Source organism: Protomyctophum parallelum, assembly GCF_964188405.1.
Source record: "Protomyctophum parallelum genome assembly, chromosome: 8".
NCBI lineage: Eukaryota > Metazoa > Chordata > Actinopteri > Myctophiformes > Myctophidae > Protomyctophum > Protomyctophum parallelum.
In genome coordinates, this window is record NC_139703.1 from 41,170,435 (window position 1) to 41,193,948 (window position 23,514).

The window sequence follows — 23,514 nt, forward strand, 5'->3', positions numbered from 1 at the left end:
CATTGAAAATAATGGAGGCGGCTGTGTCCGACGCGCGGCGCCGCGCGGCGGACGCAGCCGGTGTGTGGTGGGCTTTAGGCAGCAGAGCACAAGACTCCTGTCCCCTCTCTTAAAAGTTTCCTCCCATAAACTTCACTTGAAAATTACGTTTAAGAAACTTTAATAATGATGTTGCTTCAATGCTTCTCTGCACAGCGCGTCTCTCTGTCTCTACACTCCTCGACAACTCCATGCAGAGAAATAGCCCCGCCTCTGCAAGCCACAAGCCCACAACGCGTTGCTGATGCAACGCGGTGTAGGCTTGTAGATCAGCTCTGTTCCCTGCACTTCTATTAAAAGGGTAGAAAATAAATAAATAGCGTGTGACCGCGTGTCTGTGAGAACCGATAGAGAGAACCGAAATTGAATTATTGTAATGGGTACCCGGTACCCAGGCACGTTCGGTTCGGTACATACTTGGTCCCGAGTTTCGGGACCCACCCCTACTGTGAATACAATACATACATCACTTTATAGTCTATGAGGGAAATAAAATGTAGGGCATTAAAACAGACCCTAACAAGAGACGGTATCAGTACCTGAGACCATATTAACCGATAACCTAAACATAAAACTAACAGTATAAATAAAACATACAGGTTAAATTAATACATAATGCGATAGTCCAAAATGTGCCAAGTTTTAACTCCCGAGAGAGCTCAGAATTGTCCTTTAAACACTAATACCCTATATACTTTAATGACTAGGGTACACCAGGGGTCTATTTTTGGCCCCCTCCTTCTCCTCCCTCTTCGTCTAATCTCTACACAGAAACCAGCCAAATTCTGCGAAAGATATTTCATAGATGCAATTTTCTGATATTTTCGCAGAATGTTCCGTTTCACCAAATGCTTGCATATTATGGAATGTGTAAAATAGGGGCTTTAGGGTGCAAGTGGTTACGTCTTTGTTCGGCAGGCAGATGGCTTCTGGGAAGTGTGCTTATGCTGCTTAAAGGGAGCACCAGGGGAGGTATAGGTGCCACCCAAGAGGGAATTTCCAATGTGTTTGTTGGAACTTAAGTGTGGGTAAAGGACATGGTGTTCCCCATGACGCCATGTGCCTTTGCCCTGACCTGCTGCTCATAGAATGAGGCTATAGGCCTCCCAGGGGCACCCAGGTGATTTTAGAGCAATTTGAAGTTTTCTTTTGACAGCGAGGTATTGGAAACCAGATGATGAAGGAGATTGTAGATCGAGCTATGGATTGAGCCTATAGATGAGCTTGTAGACTGGCAGCACTCTTGCACAACAAATTAGGGCATTAGTTTATGAAAAAAAGGTGGAAAGATACATGGTTCTTTTGATCTTTATGACAAAATGATCAAATGGGCACTGATCAATGATCAACTGCACTCTGGTGGAGCCGTTTCCCCCGCGATCCGACTACGGATAAGCGGTTGAAGATGGATGGATGGATGGAGGGCAGTCATAGACATACTCTAGATTGGATTAGAATGGTCAACACTTTGCAAATGTTGCGGTTGGCTTCGCTGCACCAGCCAAACCACTATTTACAATTTGAATAATATTACCCACTCTTCCCTTCTGTCTCTCATAGTCATTGTTGTTGAGTGGCTGTGGTTTTGAAAAGCGGTCTGCAAGAGTTTATGCGTGTCCACTGAGGATTTTTGCCAAAAGTGGAAAGTAACTACTCAAGTGCTGTACTTAAGTATCATTTTGATTACTTTGCTGTAGTATTTCCTTTTTCCAAAATGTGAGTACTTCTTCCATCACTTCTTTTTGAGGGGCGCTAGCCCCTCCCATGCATGGCTTTTGAAGATTACGTCGTGTGGCAGCCAAGTCTATGGACTTTTGAATTATTTGTTTAGAGCAAAGAATTCTCGTTTGCCAGCCATGAAGTCTATGTTTGTTTCGAGCACTTATGATGTAATTATTCTTTTGCTCACCGGAGGCCATCTTGTTGTCGAGGGCAGCTGGCCCGTCGCTGAGGACGTTCTTAACCTGCAGGAACTCGTCGGTGCGGTCGCCCCCGATGATGGTGAAGCCAAAGCCCTGCGAGCTCTTCCTCAGAGCGGTGTGGTACAGCTCCCCCTGCAGCTGGCCGGGGTCTGCCGTGAAGCTGAACACTCCTCCCTTACCTGTGTGTGCATAGTCAGAATGGCAAGCAACGCTATAGTCAATCAATCAATCAATTAATCAAAACTTTGTGCCAATGTGCTTCACAGATTACAAAGAGAAAATACAAAAAACATTCAAAATGACAAATAAAATACTAGAAGGGTTTCATAAAGATGACTCGGAGAAAATAAGACAAAAATGGACACACGACCTTCAAGTGGAAATCTCAGAAATTGATTGGGGTTTAATATGTTCCAAGGCACAAACACAAACTATCAATACTAGATACTAGACTAATTCAGTATAATTGGATAATGAGAACTTACATAACCCCGGAGAAAGTAAATAAATTTGATCCAAACATTCCTGATTTATGTTATACATGTGGGGAACATAAAGGTACACTGTTCCACTGCTTATGGGAATGTGAGGAGATTAAAACATTCTGGAGGTCTGTGGTCCATTATGTCTCTCAGATTACGTCAGGTCCAGTTCCTCTTTGTCCTAAAGTATACTCAGTATTTATCCATTAAATTGTACACTAAATAGTAATGACCGACCTTTGCCTGTTACAGGCCAGACGCTCAATTGCGCTATGTTGGAAGAATGTCAATGCCCCTACGATTGGCTTTTGGCTGAGGAACTTAACAACAAGTTTGGCACATGAGAAACTAACATATGTAATTAGGAAGAAACCTGCGGTATTCTATAAGATATGGGAGAAGTTCTTGGACTTCATTAAGCGAGGTGATATTGAAGAGGCTTTGGATGTATAGTGGTTCATTGGAGTAGTCAGCTGTGGGGTGGGGGTAGGGAACTGTGATGGATATTGTATATTTGTTTGGTTAACTGTATGTAATGTGTTTTATTTTCGTTTTATTTTTCGTTTTGTCATTATTTATTTATTTTTGTGTTCTGTATTTATTATTGTCAAAACATTTCGTGATAATATTTTATTTGTATTTGTGCTGCCATGGGGATGTGGGGAGGGAAAAATATATGTCAATTGTTTTGAAAATACTTCTTTGTACTGTAAAATAAATCAATAAACATATGTTTAAAAAAAGAAAAAAGACAAATAAACATAAACATGGGATTAACGATATGACCTAGTTAAAAGCAATGCCAAAAAGGTATGTCTTAAGATTTCTTTTGAAACTGTCGGTGGATTCAGAGAGCCGCAGATTTACCGGCAGGCTGTTCCACCGCGTTATAGGACCATAATAGCTGAAGGTTGCTTTTCCGTGCCTTTTAGTTCTATTTCGTCCCTGCTGACCGCCAGAGGCGGTGCTTTAAGCACTGAATACGTCCCTTCGCGCATGCGCAGTCGAGTATTTTATACCAACAATGTCGGTTGACCCCGTGATGACCCGGAGTCGTCTATAACTTCCGGCAGTCGTCCGGGGCTCAGTCCCTAATTTCTTCTCGCTTACGCAAGTTGTACATAGCACAGAGTTCTACAGCAGAATTAAACTGCACGATAACAGAACTATTGCTTTGCTACTACTAAGTCGCCGGTAGTCCCGCGACCATTGTTGGTCGGAGCTGTGACGCGTGCGTTCGCCCTCCAGGGACTGCGACTTAATACTACTATTATTGTATCGTTTTCGAGTGGAGCTGGGCTTCACATCGTCTTCTTTCCCCGTGGGAACAAGGTAAGCAGACAACCCCTGTTCGCATAGGCTGCGTGCGCGCTGCTTCCCTGCAACACACACGGTTGCGTGCTACAAACGGCGACCTGAGCGTCCCGTTTTAGCACCCGTCAAAGTTGAACGGATAGCTCGTTCTCTTTGACAGCTTACGCTGTCTTGTTTTCCCACGAAGGCTGCGCCGCAGTGCTGGTGACGGCAAGCGTTAGCACTACCCGCTCCCAGCACGTGAGTCGACGCTAGTATTATTTGTTTACTACTTACCTATACTACTTATACTTATACTACTTATACTTATAAGTGTACTTATCTACTGCTATATTACTCTGCCTCTCTGAGCGAGTCTTTGCTGGCACTGGCCAGCTATATAGCACCGCCGCGTGCTACAAACGGCGACCTGAGCGTCCCGTTTAGCACCCGTCAAAGTTGAACGGATAGCTCGTTCTCTTTGACAGCTTACGCTGTCTTGTTTTCCCACGAAGGCTGCGCCGCAGTGCTGGTGACGGCAAGCGTTAGCGCTACCCGCTCCCAGCACGTGAGTCGACGCTATTATTATTTGCTTACTACTTATACTTATACTACTTATACTTATACTACTTATAAGTGTACTTATTTACTGCTATATTACTCTGCCTCTCTGAATGAGTCTTTGCTGGCACTGGCCAGCTATATAGCACCACCGCGAGGTTACGTCAGTAACCCCGGTTATATGAATTGGCTTGACTGATTTAGTCACTTGTTCTCAAATAGTGTACTTTAATTTCGGCACAGAGCCATTGCCACTTTATAGGTTGGTTTTTCTGAAATTATATATATATAACTATATCATTATATATATATCATATATACTGGTCTCTGCTAGAGCACCCCTTACCTGGCATAGGCGGCGTGCGCGCGCCCTCCCTCCAGCTAAGCGGCCTTTAGCAGCTACAGTAGCCTCTACTGGCACAGGCAGCGTCCGCGCTCCCTTCCTACCAGTTTACGGCTCCACCCCTAGCGACCACTAGCGTCCGCGCTCTGGGCTACATCTGCGGGTTTCCAATGGACGAACCCCGCCACCACCTGTGCACCTCCTGCCAGGCTCCTCTGCGGCCAGAGGATGGGCATGACCTCTGCCCTGGGTGCCTTGGCCCCCAACATCTGAGGGAGGCACTCGGTGACAACCCATGTCACGTGGACGCAGGAGCGTCCAATCTCTCTCGCCGGTAATGAAGGCTAACAAAACCCTCCCCGGACAGAAGGTACGTTATCGTTTAAAGCGGCGCTATCCCCGCTAAACAGACGTTCATATGATATCATATACTTATCATGGCATAACCTCCTGTGTGTGGGTAAAGGCTGCGTTCGCGCCGCCTCCCTGCTCTGCATACGAGGTCTGTTCGACTGTGAACGCTAGCGCTTATTATAAGCGACTATAAGACTTGCCGAAGGATAAGAACACTGTCATATTACCTTCGTTTGTTAAACACGCTACTTTTTAAGCTTTGTTTAGCCCCTGCTGGTGATGGCAAGAGCCTTGCTGGCCAAAGCCATATACCGATATTGGCAGCATTCAAGCTTAACTGCTTTTGCGAATAGCTGTATTGTTGTTGTTATTATCAGCCCGGTACAGGAGCAGCTTCCTGCGTCCTCCCAGGGTATTGATGTTGCTACCAGTATAGTTTGTAGCAAAATAGTATTAACAGCTACTGGTGTACATAGCCTGTCTGGTTGTTAACCCAGCTGGCCCCCAGTAGTGGGCCTAGCTGAAGCTGCTACCAGTATGTCTGGAGCTCAAAGCTCCATTAACAGTTTTTTGCATATACAGTGGGTGCAACCTGGTTTGTTCCCACAGGTCGGATTAGTGCCCCTGGGTACCTGTAGGTCCTATTAGCCCAGCTGGTCCCCAGCACAGAGTATCTGGCGCTGCTGACAGCGTAGCTCACAGCTGCTACCAGTAGCTTAAAGTTAAAGCTGTTTATGAACAGGCTATAGCTTGTCTTGTTTTTTAGTAGCCTAGCTGGTCTCCAGCATAGCTCTCTAACTGGCGCTGCTACCTGTAGTTGTAGCCCAAGCGCTTATTATACTATTGAAGATAAAAAGCTATCTGTATATAGCTTGCCTTACTGTTTGTTGGCCCAGCTGGTACAGGGCAGGCAGCGTATGCGCTCCGCTCCTCCAGCATACGGCCAGCTTGATGTTACTTACTACTAATCGTTTGTTAGCTCAAGCATTTATTAACAGCTATTGGTGTATAGCTTGTTATGTTCATTAGCTGCAGCTGATACAGGCAGCGTACACGCTCCCTTCCTTCAGCAGGTGGCCCCTATCGGTGGAGCTATCGGTTGTAGCCTTTTCTCCAAAACTAGCTTGTGTCGGTTTATTTAACCGAACCTGGCTGGGGTAGGCAGCGGTAGCGCTCCCTCCTCCCAGCATGAATGCGTAGTAGTGCACACGTGACTAGTGTATTGGAAGTGTCTTTTGTTTCGCTCTGGACTAGCAAACATAAATAATAATGCACTGGAGCTTGGATAAGCGTCATAGTGCCGTGATAAACGGTCACATAGGAAACACTACAGCTGCTACATAGCAGCGTCCAAACCTTGACTGAAGGCTACTTTATTATCATAAATTATAAGTAAGCCTCCGCCGGGGGTACAGGTAGCGTAAAGCTCCCCTCCCCCACCGCGACCATGCAGGTCGCACAGTCTATCTAACAGCAACGTTTGTGTGCTGTTTCTATGATGCACTTTACATCTGGTTGAATCTCAAAGTGCTGCAATGAGCATTTGCATAAACGTAAATGCATATTCACATGCTGCGGCAGGTATAGCAGCATTCAGTTTTTCGATTAAGTCATTATATGCCGATCTAAGTTAAAGCCTCTGCTGGCACAGGCAGCGTACGCGCCCCCTCCCTGCAGCATATGGCCAACACCTAGCAAACCAGTAGCGTCCGCGCCCTGGGCTAGTTGGGACTGGTGTGCACCGGCCGGTCCAAAGGAACCGGTGCCACCACAACGGAGAGCACCCACTTTCGTACCTCGAAAGCCTCTGCTGGTACAGACAGCGTATGCGCTCCCTCAAGCATATGGCCAACACCTAGCAACCAGTAGCGTCCGCGCCCTGGGCTAGTTGGGACTTGTGTGCACCGGCCGGCCCAGAGTAACCGGTGCCACCACAATGGAGAGCTCCCACTTTTGTACCTCGTGTGAAGCTCTCCTTCAGCCGTGAGCCGACCTTGGTCCTGCCCCGTGTGCCAGGAGGAAAAGGTCTGACCGCTGACTACAGCAGATCCGAGAGGGCTCAGCTATCTGCGGAGTTGGCCCGCATGAGGGCCATGCTCACTTCAGATAACACCTAGGCACCTCGGAGGGTGCCGAAGCGCCTACCTCTCCGATGCCACAACTGACTCGAGGTTGATGTGCTCTCCCCGACAGCTTAAGCTACGCACTTCCATGACTATGAGGAAGATGCAGAAGGCGGTGCCTCCCAGGCATCAGAGCCGGCCTCCCACTTCCCAGCTCATGCGCATAGCCGTGGAACGCATACTAAAGCAGGCAGTCGGCTCCTCCAAGCGCCTTCTTCTTGCTGGCTTCGCCGTCCCCCACGCCTGTACCTGAGACAGCTACAGGCCTGCCGGGCGAACGATCAGGGCCCTCTCCCATCTCTATACCGATGGTGAAATCCTGGCAGCCCTGCCCTGATTGGGAAAAGTGTCCTGAGACAACCCGTTGCGACGTGACACTTTAATAGATTTGAACGCACAAGGCGATAAGGGCTGGCCTGGGTTACATGCCAGCCACCAAGCCTGTCATTGCATCCCTCATTGTGTTCCCCAACGAGGCCCGGCGGCAGAACGCTAGGTGACCTCGACCCCAGTGCAGGAGCACAGACAACCTGCTCACTGGGGCCTCCCGTTCACACTTAATAGTGGCAACGTTAATACTGGCTCAGTCACCTTTGGTGTGTCACTGGAGGCATTGGCGTCATGTCCTCAGAGCGTGGGCGGCTGATGTCCATCGTATCTCTAGCCCGTCGCCAAGTCGGGTTTTCACAGTCAAGCTTGACTGATGAGCCTAGGCCAACTCTCCGTAGTCTCCCTGAGGAGCCAGGAGCACTAGGTGGTTCAGCCGGGCGAGAATCGCCGGAGCGAACCATCCAGGGGGGGAAGACCAGGCTGCAGCTTGCAGGCCTACGACACATCCCGCCTCCCAAAGGGCCGAGCTCCAACATTGATGAAATCATCTTGACTGCCCTCGGAGCTCGCGTATCACCGCCGGCCCACACTAGAGGCCAGCGTGTTCCCTGGCGTCCCACGCAGGGACCTGACTGTGACTGTGACTTTCCGGGCTGTGCAGTGCCTTCTGACGCCAGCCCCCCATATCCGGCGGGTCAAAATGGCCATTATCAGCAACATGACGAGAGCCCTACTATCAGACCAGGAGTGATGTGTCCTCCTGCCCAAGGGCGCAACAGAGGCTGTATATCCTCAGTCACACTAAGGGAAGTCCGATCTACATACTTCCTCGTGACGCAAGACAGACGGGTGTCGACATGTCTTGAATCTGATGGGACCCAACAGGGTTATGAAGTTTATGCCAGTCTACTGGGCCGAACACGGCAATGTGCTGGAGCGGCAAGTGGTGCGCTCCGCTCTATAGCACACATTCTCATACTCATGGGACCTTAACCGGGTACTGGACGCCCTGTGCGGGCCTACCTTCGAACCCTTGGCACAGGCAGAGCTGAAGTGGGTGTCATGCAAGACAGCCCTTCTCCTGGCCATTACATCGGCAAAGCGCGTCAGTGAACTGCACGCTCTGTCAGTCAGCGAATCATGTCTGAGGTGGAACGCAGACGGCTCGGGGGTCACGCTGTGGCCAAACATAGCATTCCTCCCGAAGGTGCTGTCGCAGGCTCACCTCAACCGGCCTATCAGGCTGGCTCGATTCAACCCCCCACCTGGGGAGCTGACAGACAAACTGGAGCTGTTGTGCCCAGTCCGGGCCCTGAGAGCCTACATTGAAGCTACTGCACGCATCAGGCGAGCAGAGCAGCTGTTCTTTTGCCATAGTGGTGTGAACAAAGGCGGCGCTCCCTCCAAGCAGCGCCTGTCCCACTGGATTGTAGACACAATCAGCCACGCCTATGAGGCAAGTAACCTCCCCGTACCATCAGGGGTACGGTGCCACTCTACAAGGAGCATTTCCACATCATGGGCTGCCATGAGAGGGGTGCCCTTGGAGGACATTTGTGCCGCCGCCTCATGGGCTTCGGCAGGCACTTTCCCAAGGTACTACAGGGTGAATGTTGCCACTCCCCACCCAGTGGACGTGGCCCTCTTCCCCGAATCCTCCGGTTCTACCCTTTGAGGTCTGTAATCAGGATTCCTCGTGACTTGGCTGGTATAAGTCATTCAGTGCTTAAAGCACCGCCTCTGGCGGTCAGCAGGGACGAAATAGAACGATAGTTACGTATGTAACTACGGTTCTATGAGTCCTGAATGACCGCCAGAGGCACTCTTGTCACTCAGAATCCTCGTGTTCTCGCGAGAAGATTCTGTAGGGACTGAGCCCCGGACGACTGCCGGAAGTTATAGACGACTCCGGGTCATCACGGGGTCAACCGACATTGTTGGTATAAAATACTCGACTGCGCATGCGCGAAGGGACGTATTCAGTGCTTAAAGCACCGCCTCTGGCGGTCATTCAGGACTCATAGAACCGTAGTTACATACGTAACTATCGTTTTAGGTATATTGAAATTTATTGAAATTTATTGAAAAGATTTCCAGCACAGGATGAAATCCTCTACGCCAGACTCACAACAGACATAAATACATATTAAAATTCACAAGTACATACATAAATACATTCGTATTTTTCTTTTTCTTTTTTACACTTTAAAACAAACCAAGTTCATGTGGACCCGCCCTCTTTGGTTTTTTCTTATATCTTATACATAATACACTTTAAAGTCCCGTATTTACCAGTCTATGACCTTACAAGCCAGCCCTATAGTTATACAAAAAACCTTTTGTTGACCAAAATCTGTCAAGCCTATTCTTAAAAGTATTAACTGAAGGAGCCTGGACCACTTCCTCCGGAAGTTTATTCCAAGCTCTGACAGCTCTGAGTGTAAAGAAATTCTTTCTCTTTTTTTGACTGTGGTAAGAGTTTAAGAGAATTCCCTCTCAACTCATACCTGCTGTCCCAAGAATGGACAACAGGCTCGGCTGTAAAGTCATATATCTGGTGAACAAGTTTATATACCTCGATCATATCCCCTCTGTGCCTCCTATAAACTAACGTTGGTAACTGTAAGTGTCTTAACCTTTCTTCATAAGACCTTTCTTTCAACCCTGGTATTAGTTTAGTAGCTCTTCTCTGAACCTTCTCTATTTTCTCTATGTATTTGATTTTGTAGGGGCACCAGACTGAGCTTGCAAATTCAAGTTGTGATCTCACCAAGGATTTGAATAACGGAATAAATAGTTCTTTTCGTAAATTTAAAAAGGTTCTTCTTATTATCGCCAACATGGAGTTTGCCTTTTTTACTTTTTCAGAGATGTGCATTTCAAATTCTAGTGAATTATCAACCACCACCCCTATATCTTTTTCTTCCTCTACTTGATGAATCACTAGATCTCCAACTGTATAATTAGCCAAGGTGTCCGTTTTTTTACCAATGTGAAGCTGTTTACATTTATCTGGGTTTAATTTCAGTAACCACTTATCACACCAATTGCTGGTGCTCTGGAGGTCTGCTTGGAGTTGTACTGTGTCCGTGTCATTGTTTATAGTTCTAAATATCTTTGTGTCATCCGCAAAAAGGTAGACATCGGATTGAATCTCCCTTGGTAGATCATTTATATAAATAACAAAAAGTACTGGTCCTAATACAGATCCCTGTGGGACTCCAGAGGTCACTGACTTCCAATCTGAAGTGGCTCCATTAACCACCACCTTCTGTTTCCTGTTACTGAGAAAGTCCTGTACCCAACCTATAACTCTTTTGTCTATACAGTAAGACCTTAACTTTGATATTAGTCTCTTATGGGGAACCTTATCAAAAGCTTTTTGAAAATCCATATAAATGCAGTCAACCGACTGTCCTCTATCCAAGGATGCTGACCATTTATCAAGAACCGTAAGAAGTTGAAGTGTGGTTGATCTTCCAGACATAAAGCCGTACTGGCTGTTACTAAAGAGCTTGTTGGACTTCATATGATCTACAATGTGTGTCCTAATTAATTTTTCCATTGTTTTACATATAACAGATGTCAGGCTGACAGGTCTGTAGTTCCCTGCCAGTGCCTTACTTCCTTTTTTAAATATTGCACTGATTTGTGCCTCTTTCCAACCAATTGGTAAAGTTGCTTCCTCCAGAGTTTTGTTAAATAGCATTGTTACTGGTTCAGCAATCACACAGGCTAGTTCTTTTACTATCCTAGGGTGTATTGCATCTGGCCCGGGTGATTTGTAAATATTCATGCTCTGTAGCAGTTTTTTTGTGTCTTCAGTTGTTATTATAAACTGCTCTGCATGCTGAACTTCCACTCTTGGCAGTTCAGGTATTACATGCCCTTCAGGTTCATTCACATATACACTACTAAAATAGTCTGAAAGTATTTCTGCTTTATCCGAGTCCTTCTCTGTTTTTGGGGAGTTCTTGTTGTCCTGATTGACATATAGATCTCCTACTGATGTTTTAATTTTTGTCCTTTTATTAATGTAGTCCCAAATAACCTTCGGTTTCAGTTTAGTATAGCCTTAGGAACTTCTAAAGGACCAATTGTCACATCAAAGGTGACTTTGAAACTGTTTACACAACCTGTGTGTGGTTATCATGTCTAACCTCGGGTACAAACCGCACCGATAGATACACAATTACACATAGCACAATCAAGCTGGATGAGGTTCGACATAATACGTGCAAAGGTTAGGCAAAAAGGTGTTCGCACTTTGACAGGTCCACAAAGCAGCAGCTGTGTATATGAGACCAGACATCAAGGTGCGAAAGAATGCCAGCACGCATAGTATGGATGTATGCGTGATTGTGTGTGTGTGTGTGTGTGTGTGTGTGTGTGTATGTGCGCGTGCACGCGTACAGACTACTACAGAGAGAGAGAGAGAGAGAGAGAGAGAGAGAGAGAGAGAGATAGAGATGAATAGGTAATCAGCATCAAAAGTGGAAACACTGATTAATGACACTTTTCATGCAACACAGAAAAGTCATCTGATTGATGCATTGTACATAAATTCCACACATAGTAACATGCTAAATGTCAACACGGAAAAAAAGCTATTTCAAATTTCTAATTAGAAGTTACACACTGACTAATTAAACACACCTAAAGATAGAAACAAGTGATAATATAACGCATGAACCTTATAGATTCTCATTTACTTATCTGATGAGCTGTAGTGGTTATGGATAATAATAATAATGGCAGCATCAATATGGGTTCAGTGTCTCGGCCGCGGCGCGCACATGCACGCACGCACACGCGCACACAAACTGTCAGGGTCATACCGAATTATATTGGGCAGTGCCACTATCTGGCATTACTGTGCTATCAGCACTTTGGATCACGGGCACGCCATTTATTTCCCAACCTTCTCGCTTGCCTGACTTGTCTCGGGCCGGAATTGGCTTCTTGCTTATTTGGCTCAGAAAGAATAAAACCCATAGCCTGCTAGCCTCGGTCCCAGGCTTACTTATCCTGCTGGAGAAGACGGCAGCATTGTATAAATGGAAAAGGTTAGCTTTACTCGATCTACACAAGAATGATGCACCGCATAAAGAGAATATAATTCTCTTTTTGAGAATATGGTGAATTGAACGCGGTTGACATTTAGTGAGAATGTCAGTGTGTGGAATCATCACTATGCCTGTAAACCTACAATTGCAAGAAAAATCATTTGTTTTGTCCTTGGGTAGGTTAAGCTTCTATAGGTTAAACTCTTCAGTGAGGTTACATATTTTGTTGAATAACAAAGTGTACCAATTTCACAGAGTTCTGCTTCAGGATTTGGCAAACTGCAGGTGGTCAGGTGAATAAGAACGAGAGACAGCGTGACATTTGGCAAAGGTCAAAGTCTAAGCTTGAACCCCGACATGTCCTGACTCCACAACATGGTGCCTTGACATGCTGAGGGACCAATACATTGTAGAGGAGGATGAAATGTTTTAACAGACTTCCAGCAACGTGGCCAGATAGCTAAACTACAAACTAGGGCTGCAACTATCAATTATTTTCTTAGCTAGCAATTAATATCAATCAATATCTATCTATAAATGCACCAAGTCTCTGTGTGTACGTACGTACGCGTGTACGTCTGAAATCCATGTAACTCGAAAACCATTCTCCCCACCGACTTCAAATTCTACACAGGCGTTCCACACCACCACAGGGAGTGCAGTGCCTGGTGTCGAGTCCGTCAGTTAGCCGGTTGTCCAGAACCAGCACAAAAGCCTCTGCCTGGGTTCTGGACCTGATCACCCCTATATCTCCATATACTGTATGGAGGTGGCCTGTTCTGACATCACAACACTTCATATTTCACAGAAATCTTTTCATATGAAAAAGGGGAAAAAAAACGTCCAAGGAAGGGACTGCACACTCCAGGGAACCTGTTCCCTGGAGTGTGCAGTCCCTTCCTTAGAAGGTATTTTTTCCCTTTTTGATGTCTATGCCTGCTAACTAGACCTCCCACGGGTCTTTTTGGATGTGCAGGGGTCCTGTCCAGGGTCAGCGCCCCTCACTTCACGCATGTGTGATTTTTTTTACCTTTCACCTACAACTACATGTCCACAATAACGACTGATTGTTATAGCAATGAACTTTTATAATCCGTTAAACTGATTCGTTCGATGAAGTGTTGCACCCCTACTACAAACAAATGCCTTCCTCTCATTTCCCCACTGTTGTTCATGACCACGTCAGCCAGTAGAACAATTTATTTGAAAGTGTTTGTAGCTTCAGAGGAATTGAAATGAAAAGCACTCCCATGAGATGTGAGCGTGCAGTTGCAGGCAGCCTCCATCGATATATATGGAGGTCTGCGAGTAGAAGTTAATGTGTCAGTGTGGGCTCCAGATGTCCTGTTGCATGGATCAAGCGAAGCACATTTACATAATCACATTTAAATTGGTTGATGGACTCAACGTGGACGGCTCTCTCTCCCTCTCTCTGCTGGCACTAACCTGACTGTCTGAGTGAACATACTGAGGGAGGGGGAGTGGAGCAAGAAGGAAGAGAAGAAAGAGGGTGAGTGAAGTGACAGATCAAGAAACAGTGACAGAAAGAGAGAGAGAGAGCGAGAGAGAGAGAGAGAGAGAGAGAGAGAGAACCCAACAGAGAGATTAAAGAGAGAGAAAATGAGGGGAGCCTTTGCCAGTGTATGCTTCCCATGCAGCCATGCCCAGGGGAGCAGTGTGTGCCAGTGTTTGTGGGCAGGCTTTGAAGGTCATAGGCAGAGGAGCCATAAGATCCACAGCATCCAACAGCTGTGATGTCTTTTTTTATGTGTTAATGTGTGACCAAAGAGAGTTATATTATGTCCCTAGAGAAACAATTCAGCATGACTGAATACATGTTATTTAAAATGATGTTAACAGCCATGATATCAATACTATGGTATGTCTATAACATTTTACATCATTGTACGTCACTTTAAAATACATTTTATAGTAATGCACAGGTTGCTACTCTAATTGTAACATATGCCTAAAAGAGTATCAAGTAGTAGAATAGAAAATAAAAATGTCTCTTGCATGGATACTAAATGCAAGATATTAAATTATATAGTTATATAAGTTACATAAGTTGCACACCAAAAGTAACTGATGATCTAGATCTACATACAAGCTCAGAACGTGTTCAATGTACACAAGGTGTTGTGAAACGTCACAATGTCGCACAACTAATTGTGTATCAGACAGACAGTACCTGGTACAGTAACTTTGAACTGTTTAGTCAACTAATAAATGGAAAGAGGCCATGGAACCCTGGTGTTCTGCGTGTGAGATAAACATTACTCTCGCTTAAACCAGTGCTTCCCGACCTTTTCTGGACCATACTGTAACAAGAAGCTGACAGCTCACTAGATTGTGTAATCAGAGGAACATGTCCTACACGACAACGACTTCACACTTGAGGGATTGTCGTGCCCGGTGTCAAATAGGCGGTTGTCCAAATATAGGCATGAAGTATATGTAGATGTATGGACATCAACCGCCAATACAAATGGATATACCCATGGCCATTGGCATGCCCATAGTTTATATAAAATTGTGCATTTATATAGCGCAAATTCATCCAAAGCACTTTACATAGATTGTGCATTACATTCACCCATACATTACCCATACACCCATACACTGATGGCGGAGGAAACCATTGCAAGGCACCAACCTGCACATGGGGAGCAATTAGGGGTTCAGAGTCTTGCTCAAGGAGACTTCGACACCAACTCTGATGGAGCCTGGGATAAAACTGGAAACCTCACGTTTCCCATTCGGCTTAAATTTGATACTGAACTCCAGTTCCAATTTTGTCTGCTCATATCTTTGTGTAATCACTTCCAATTTAACTTGGAGTTCTCTGAGTTAATCTGCAGTTTGGATAAAACTGGTATCCTGAGCTGTTTAATAAACAGCTGGAGCATACGGAGACTCCTGTTACTGAACAAACACTCTACAGTACACAGCAATGAGTACAATCAGAATATACAGCTATTTAACACTTATTTTAACTAAAGAAAGTCACTTAAAGTTATCCTACCTTTAATTTCCAGCACTATTTCTGATTATTGGCCTCTCTGATGTGTTGGTGCCACTCATAGACTGTAAAAAATATGGACAAAGCGTTCCCCGGGTCTAACATGGACGTAAAATGAAGCCTGTTATTCCTGCACTGTAAGTCGCCATCTTTCTAGATCCGTTTTGGCCCAGCTGGCCATTGGCTGGCTCCGTTTTGGCCCAGCTGGCCATTGGCTGGCCCAGACAACGAGGCAGGACTTCTTCTCCGTTGGTTTTTATTTTGACTCGAGTGGGAGGGGAATCCCGATCATAGACTGTAACGGTAGCCACGCCCCTCAGAACATACGCGACTTTATGGTAATTTTTTTAATTAATGGGACCATAATTTTCCAAAAAGAATATTATGACATTAGAAATGAGACTTTAAACTAATGACTGGAAGCAGAAAGTATTAATGACTATGTTTATTAAGGTAATACAATCTAGGTGAAGTTGGGCCCAAATACATGGACTTCTATGGGGCTATGGGTTTTTCTGGGTCCAATGACAGCGCCACAACAGGCCATTATATGAACTACGATTTCCTTAGTGGCTTCACAAAATATCTGTCTGACTGCCCCCCTGGTGCCACTGCCATGTGCGGCACTAAAAACACTCCCTCCATGCATGTTGCCTCTCACACACGCTGAAACCATTTGCCTGAGCATTGTTGTCGCTCTTCCCTGTCAAAGCACTGTAATCTATTATACATCCGCAGTAATGAAAGCATATTTAATTCATAATGTTTATTATGCCAGAAATGTCAGTGGGTTTATGTGACAACCAAAAGAGTGGAGCGCAGTATACCGCAGCGCTGAAAGAACGCCGATTCTGCAGATGAAAGGGGAAAGAGGAAAAGCTCAGCAGAACGCAAATCTCCACCAGGATACAGTCAGTGCATGCCCTAATATAATAATATAATAGCCATGTACTGTACAGTACGTAGGAAAGTTTCAAGAGTAGCACGAGGGCATGTGACATGCCAGTTGTACAGTACGTCATCTCTACCGTCTCCCTCCCTCTTTCTACATACGCATTCAATCTACTAGAGATGCACCATATTGAAATTATGACCAATATCCGATCTCCGATTATTTGCGAGGTCATATCGGCCGATATAGATTCCGATATATTACATTATTATATTATATTTATATTGAACTAATTGCACTCAAAACATTTGCACGTGAAAATGTGCAAATGTGCAAATAAATCAGTTTGACTGCATAACCCGCCATACGACGCACTTAAATTCCATTGTCTTTCCACGCTATATACACTAAACCCGCTATTTGTTTTATATGTTTAATTCGCCATTTTGTAATGACTGGAATGAAAAAACGGCTTTGTCACAGACAACGTGTGCGGGCCGGCGCGTTATGATGACGATAACGGAAATCGACCTGTGCACTAAGCTGCAAGGCATTCTGGGAAAAGTTCAATGCAAGTGAACAGGGTTTTAGGCTTGGATCCATCCACCTTTTCTGTTTGTGGTTCTTCCGCATCACGACGGTGGATTATTTTTCGGCGAGGCAACAAATCATGGAACTATTTTCTGGGGGATTTTCATGGATCAAAGGCGCAAATACTTTGGCGTAAGCTCCAAAGTTAATTAAACAATACTGGCAGTCACGGTATCTTGTCATATTATACTATAAAGCGCGTAAGGTGTTGAGTGGTAAAACATTTCTTTATTAAAAAACTTTAATTCTTATAATTAATATTAATATTATTAAAAATAATCTTTCTCTCTCCTTCCCTGATCGTCTGCAATCTAAAATGTGTAAAAGGGGCCAACAAACTGACTTAAGACAGCTCAGACCGAGTAGAATGTGCACGGACATGAAGACTTGTAATGTATGACAGCAATTTTCTAGTTCACACATCCCATATGACAGAGGGACAGGAGCGTAGCAGGACGCTTAGGGGCGATTATTCCCTGATTATTAATTGAACAAAACGACAGTTGTCCTTGATCGACTGAGGTCCTTGGCCTGCTGTCAGCGTGCAAAATAAATATTAAGACAGACATGCGCACACACGCGCACACTCAAGGTAAAGACAAATAAATTATGTCTTTATCTTCTTTTTGGTGAAATAAGATTGTGGCAAGACGAAGAGGAAAGTAAGCATTCAAAGTTTTATATAACGACATTATCAGAATCTACGACCACATTTATCAGTCATTAAAGTGACTCATAACACACTCTCCTGCAGAGTAGAAAGCAGGGGGGAAATAATTGATGTCATTCTTTAAAGGTCTGTCCCTTTTAACGGAAGATATGCGCTAGTGCAGCCATGATATTTCTTTATATTACTGGTGCAGCCAGAAAGATGATAACAGAAACAAATGGTTATCTTGTCTTTATTGCGCACATCAGTGCTGTGGTTACCTTGTCTTTATAGCGTACATTATTACTATGGTTAAGTTGTCTTTATAGCATACATACATCAGCACTGTGGTTACCTTGTGGGGCGGTCACTGCCTTTTGGTGTGCGGCCGCCTGTGTCAACTTCCTCTTAGCCTCCAGGACGGGGTTCTCAAACTGGGTCCTCTGGTTGATATGGCTACAATAGGAACACAAAGGCAGAGGTTAGCCACTTGAACCCTAGTGGCCCTATTCTGGGCCATAACAAAAAAAATACTTTCCAATAGCTTTGACTGGCTTAGCAGCAGAGTCATATGGTTCTGGTTCAAATCTGCTGCTGAGCCAATCAAACAAAGCTATGGGAAAATGAATTGTAACAGGAAACCTTTTATTTTGGAAACCTGAGACAACTAATGCATGTGCTGGGAACTAAGCTCTCAGGTGTGAATGTGTGTCAGAATAAGCATAGAGAATCCATCCCCAGTCATAAACAAAAAAAACAACAACAACAACAGGGGCGCCAGTAGCTCAGGGGTAGAGTGGCCGCTTGGGAACCGCAAGGTTTCCAGGTTGGAAGTGTCCTTGAGCAAGACTCTGAACTCAACCCCTAATTGATCCCGATGTGCAGGTTTGGTGCCTTGCATGGTTTGTGTGTGAATGGGTGAATGTAATGCACAATCTATATGAAGCACCTTGGATAAAGGTGCTATATAAATGCAGCATGTATAAATGCATTTAACAACAACATCAACCAACAGCAACCATAAGAGCGAATGGACCTGTATTGAACACCTCCAGCCCATTTGCACAAATATAAATTACATATGATAAATTACTAAGTGAGGATTGTACTGTGTAGCAATCCACAAGGCCACATTCATATACATACACCTCTCATATACTGTATATATATGGAGCTTCATGATAAGCCATCTGTATGCACTATGCAATCAATTATAAATGCATTTTCCTATAAAGGAACCATGCATTACTAATACAGGCACACTAGGCCGGCGCCATTATAAAAGCATTCAGCAGCACAGTACGCATAAAGGCTGGCCAGCATCCTCTAGTATGAGTCAGAGTGGGGGTCTGTGGTTTTTAGCCAACTAATATTGTAAGGAATGCATTGCACGCGTGGCTGCCAGATATACCCTCAATGAGGTAAACAGCCTGCTGCTCCACTGGCATACAAAGCAAACGCCTTTTTCCTACTGTGATAATTTTTGCATTTAAGGCACCATAACTGACTATTGTCTCTCTTGTCCAAGCATCGTTAAGGTTTTCACTCCCGTCTCATCTGCCTGGGAGGGATCGTTGTGGAGCCACAGCAATATTCTTTGCATCATAACAGATTGTTACCTCTCTTTTCACCCCTTCCCACACACACACTGTCTCCAGCATTCTAGTTGAAATTCTACATACCTCCTCTCTCTTTCTCTCCCTGTACGGGCTGTGATTCGCTGATTTCATGCTGGCATGGTATGCAGTATGCACAAAAGCTCATTTTGTGAAACTGACAATAGACACACACCGAACACATGTACAGCACTCATTCTCACACACACACACACACACACACACACACACACACACACACACACACACACACACACACACACACACACACACACACACACACACACACACACACACACACACACACACACACACACACACACACACACACACACACACACACACACACACACACACTAATGTGAGTCCACTTGCAATGCCCTCTATTACAGGAGCCTCAACCTTGGGACCGCCCCCTTGTGCCCCTGTAGACATGGGGAGTAAACCCTGCATCCTATATTTCCCATTCGTGTGTTAACTCATTGACTACCCGATCTATTTTGCCTCCTATTCTCCTGTTGCCATGTGTTTTCAGAGCGAGCTCTTATTTTGAAGACCAAAAACGCACGGTCCGTGAACTGGAAGCAAAACGGCATTCTAAAGTTAGCCGCAATCTCTTTTTTAATTCACACAAAACATACATTTTGTAACCGCGACCAGCAACGTTTTAGTTCTGAGCCGTGAATATAGCATGTTTTGATCAAAAACACAATCTAGGAAAATAATCCAAGATAAATGAATTAAACAAATTCAGTTAACATTGAAGAGGACGGAGGGGAACCTTTTCACTGCCACTGGACCATTTCCTGTTTATCGATCGCCGCACGTGTGGTGCTTTGTGACGGAGAGTGGAGCAGCGGCGGTCCTTCTACTGTGTTTTTTCTTCTGTTTATTATCACCAGAATGCCAAGGTGAATCAACAGCCGCTGCCAGCAGTATCGCCGGCTGTCAAATCCTCAGAATGGTCAGCACCAGGTATTTCTGGCCACTGAGGGGTGGCAGTGGCTCAGGGATAGAGTGACCCACTGAGGGGTGGCAGTGGCTCAGGGATAGAGTGACCTGAGGGGTGGCAGTGGCTCAGGGATAGAGTGACCTGAGGGGTGGCAGTGGCTCAGGGATAGAGTGACCCACTGAGGGGTGGCAGTGGCTCAGGGATAGAGTGACCCACTGAGGGGTGGCAGTGGCTCAGGGATAGAGTGACCACTGAGGGGTGGCAGTGGCTCAGGGATAGAGTGACCTGAGGGGTGGCAGTGGCTCAGGGATAGAGTGACCCACTGAGGAGTGGCAGTGGCTCAGGGATAGAGTGACCCACTGAGGGGTGGCAGTGGCTCAGGGATAGAGTGACCCACTGAGGGGTGGCAGTGGCTCAGGGATAGAGTGACCTGAGGGGTGGCAGTGGCTCAGGGATAGAGTGACCCACTGAGGGGTGGCAGTGGTTCAGGGTTAGAGTGACCCGATGGGAACAGAAAGGTTCCCAGTTTGAACCCGGGCGCCCCCAGAGTTAGTGTCGAAGTGTCCTTGAGCAAAACTCTGAACCCCTAATTGCTCCCGATGTGCAGGTTGGTGCCTTGCATGGTTTCCTCCGTCATCGGTGTGTGAATGGGTGAATGTAATGCACAATCTCTGTAAAGTGCCACTATAAAAATGCACCATTTATGTTTTTTTGTTCTGAGACAAATAGATACCAACAGCGCGCGCACACACGCACGCACGCGTCAGGAGGCTCCTACAGCTCTCCAGGTGTTTGCCTCCCTTCCTGAACGTTACATAAACGCACGCACGCACGCACGCACGCACGCACGCACGCACGCACGCACGCAGGCACAGGCACAGGCACAGGCACAGGCACACACACACACACTCTCACGCACACACACACACACACACACACAAACACACACACACACACACACACACACACACACACACACACACACACAGCAGGCCTCTTCATGTCAGCTGAAATCTCGTGAAAATTAGCAGCGTGTGCTGCATCGGCTATAGCTCACGTTATTTTTAGACCGTATTGACGCATGCCATTCCTCTACATGGCTAATTCATATGTGCACTTACTGTACCAATGTAAAGTAATGTGCATATGCACTTTGACCGCCCTTGCCGGCAAAATGCGTGTCTCAGCGGGAAACATGAAAGAAACAAATGCTGCAATACAGCGAGATACGAAAAAAAGAAAGAAACAAGGAGAATAATGAAACAGCAAGGGAACTTACTCAACATAGTATGTCCCATACTGAGGGTCATCAATCTCTTCCCAGCCGTAGGGAAGCTCTGCAGAAAGAGGAAGAGGAAGAGGAAGTTGATACACACACAGACAGCATGCAAATACACATGCACACTGCCGACAGATAACAGAGAATGGAAGAGCAGTGTAGAACACAGGCTCACTATTATCCAAACACCAAAAACGGTGTAGTATTTCTTTCACCTCGCCTGGGTGTTTAGCATTAGAAAGTGGCCATAAAAAGACACTAGAATGATTCTGTGAACTTTTTTCCTCTGTGTGAGTGTGTGTGTGTGTGTGTGTGTGTGTGTGTGTGTGTGTGTGTGTGTGTGTGTGTGTGTGTGTTTAACGAGCATGCTGGCCGGAATAGCTAATGTACATCACGCCCTGATGAACATATGAGGAACATAGAGGGAGAAAGCGAGGGAGAGGGAGGGAGAGAGAGAGAGGGAGAGAGAGAGAGAGTAGGGGAAAAGAAGAGAGCTCTTCACGCAAGAGAGCGCTTTGGAGTTGCTTTTCAAAGGCAGTGCACCGACTCGATTTCCGACTGCCTGTAGAAATCAGAAATCCATTAGAAATGGGCTTGAAGGGTTCCCAGTGTTTCAGACACATCGTTTCTCTGCCTCTGCTCGCACTTAGCCCACATTACCAAACTAGGGACCAGGACAGCACTGTGGGAGGCAGGGGGAGGGACAAGACCCCCAATAGAGAGAGAAACAAGGCCCACGTGACCCGTGACGCTAGGAGGCATGTATTACGCTAAGTGTGATTTTAAAAGACATCACACAATCGTGTAACATCCGCCCGGCCTAGTTGGCAATGCATATTTGATAAGCTGTGTGAACGTGCGTGAAACAGCGCATGGTATGATGTGAGGCATGTGGTAGTTACACTACCATGTACCATGTACTGTAGAAAGCCATGTGCAGTAGTTAATGATGCTATACTGCACATGGGTTCAGTGTATAGTACTGTTACTGTAGTATGTGTGTTATATTCACACAGTTGACAAAATGTACGGTATTGAGAATGAAGTTAGAACTACTGCTACAATTTGGTATATTTTAAAATAATAAAGGAATCGGGCTGATACGTGGCCCTCACACTTACGTCCTTTTACGCTCTCAAGAGTTAAATTATTGTTGAACATCTGCATTACTTCATTTACAATTCTACACAATTAGAGAATGTATAGAAGATCAATTGTTCATTTGATCAACGTTTGGCTCTTGTCTCTCATATGATACCAACATTGACAACATGGAATTGCAGACTAAATATTCAACGACAAGGCTAAATCTCATCAAATGGTGGTCCATGGCTCAAATGCCAAATAAATAATGGCCTATTACTGTAAATGAAAAGGGTTGAAAACCACTGTTATACATACCTCCGTCCTCACACTTCTCAGGGGGCTTGGCTTTTTTGGCCAGCCGGGGGTCCAGCCATGTGGTGGTCTTGGTGTTGTGACTGTGGACGACAGAGGGCACCAATTACTTATCTGTGCCAGAAACAGACCTGAGTTGCAACTGTACACCTTCTGCCTTTTGTTGGCGAATGTTCCCCCCAGAATAGGGATTCTGGGGTTCAAGTGGTTACTTATGGCAAAGCTATGACAGGAATTGGACAACTACAGACAACATAAACAACATAAACAGTATATGTTTAGACATGCATTTCTAAAAGAAAATAAATAAATAAAATATGGAGGGGGAAAACACTTCATCTTTCAACGCCTTAATCAGCTTACAGTAGATGTGAAATCAGGCAGGATATCGAAAACAGCATTCATAACGGTCTCCTGAGAAAGGCTGAGATGTTGAGGGATAATACATGTGGCTCAAAGCCAAACATGTATTACTAAAATAAAAACACAATGGCCCCAGAGAGGACTATATTTACCCCATCGTTCCAAAAGCAAAGTATTGATTTTCCCAGAACAATCAAACAGCCAAAGTTGTCTTCATGCAGAGCCAAGAAGAACTTTGT

At 45.4% G+C, this 23,514-nt stretch overlaps 1 protein-coding gene across 1 annotated transcript in view; it reads right to left on the reverse strand.

Moving 5' to 3' along the window:
- The window catches only part of magi3b (membrane associated guanylate kinase, WW and PDZ domain containing 3b), a 219,000-nt gene that overhangs the window by 16,980 nt on the left and 178,506 nt on the right, over positions 1–23,514 (reverse strand). Inside the window, exons 6-9 of the mRNA XM_083772132.1 lie at positions 22,916–22,995; positions 21,515–21,572; positions 18,023–18,123; positions 1,949–2,140 (exon numbers count right to left, since the gene is read on the reverse strand). Coding sequence (XP_083628258.1) covers positions 1,949–2,140; positions 18,023–18,123; positions 21,515–21,572; positions 22,916–22,995 — 431 coding nt within the window. The remainder of the gene's footprint in view (positions 1–1,948; positions 2,141–18,022; positions 18,124–21,514; positions 21,573–22,915; positions 22,996–23,514) is intronic.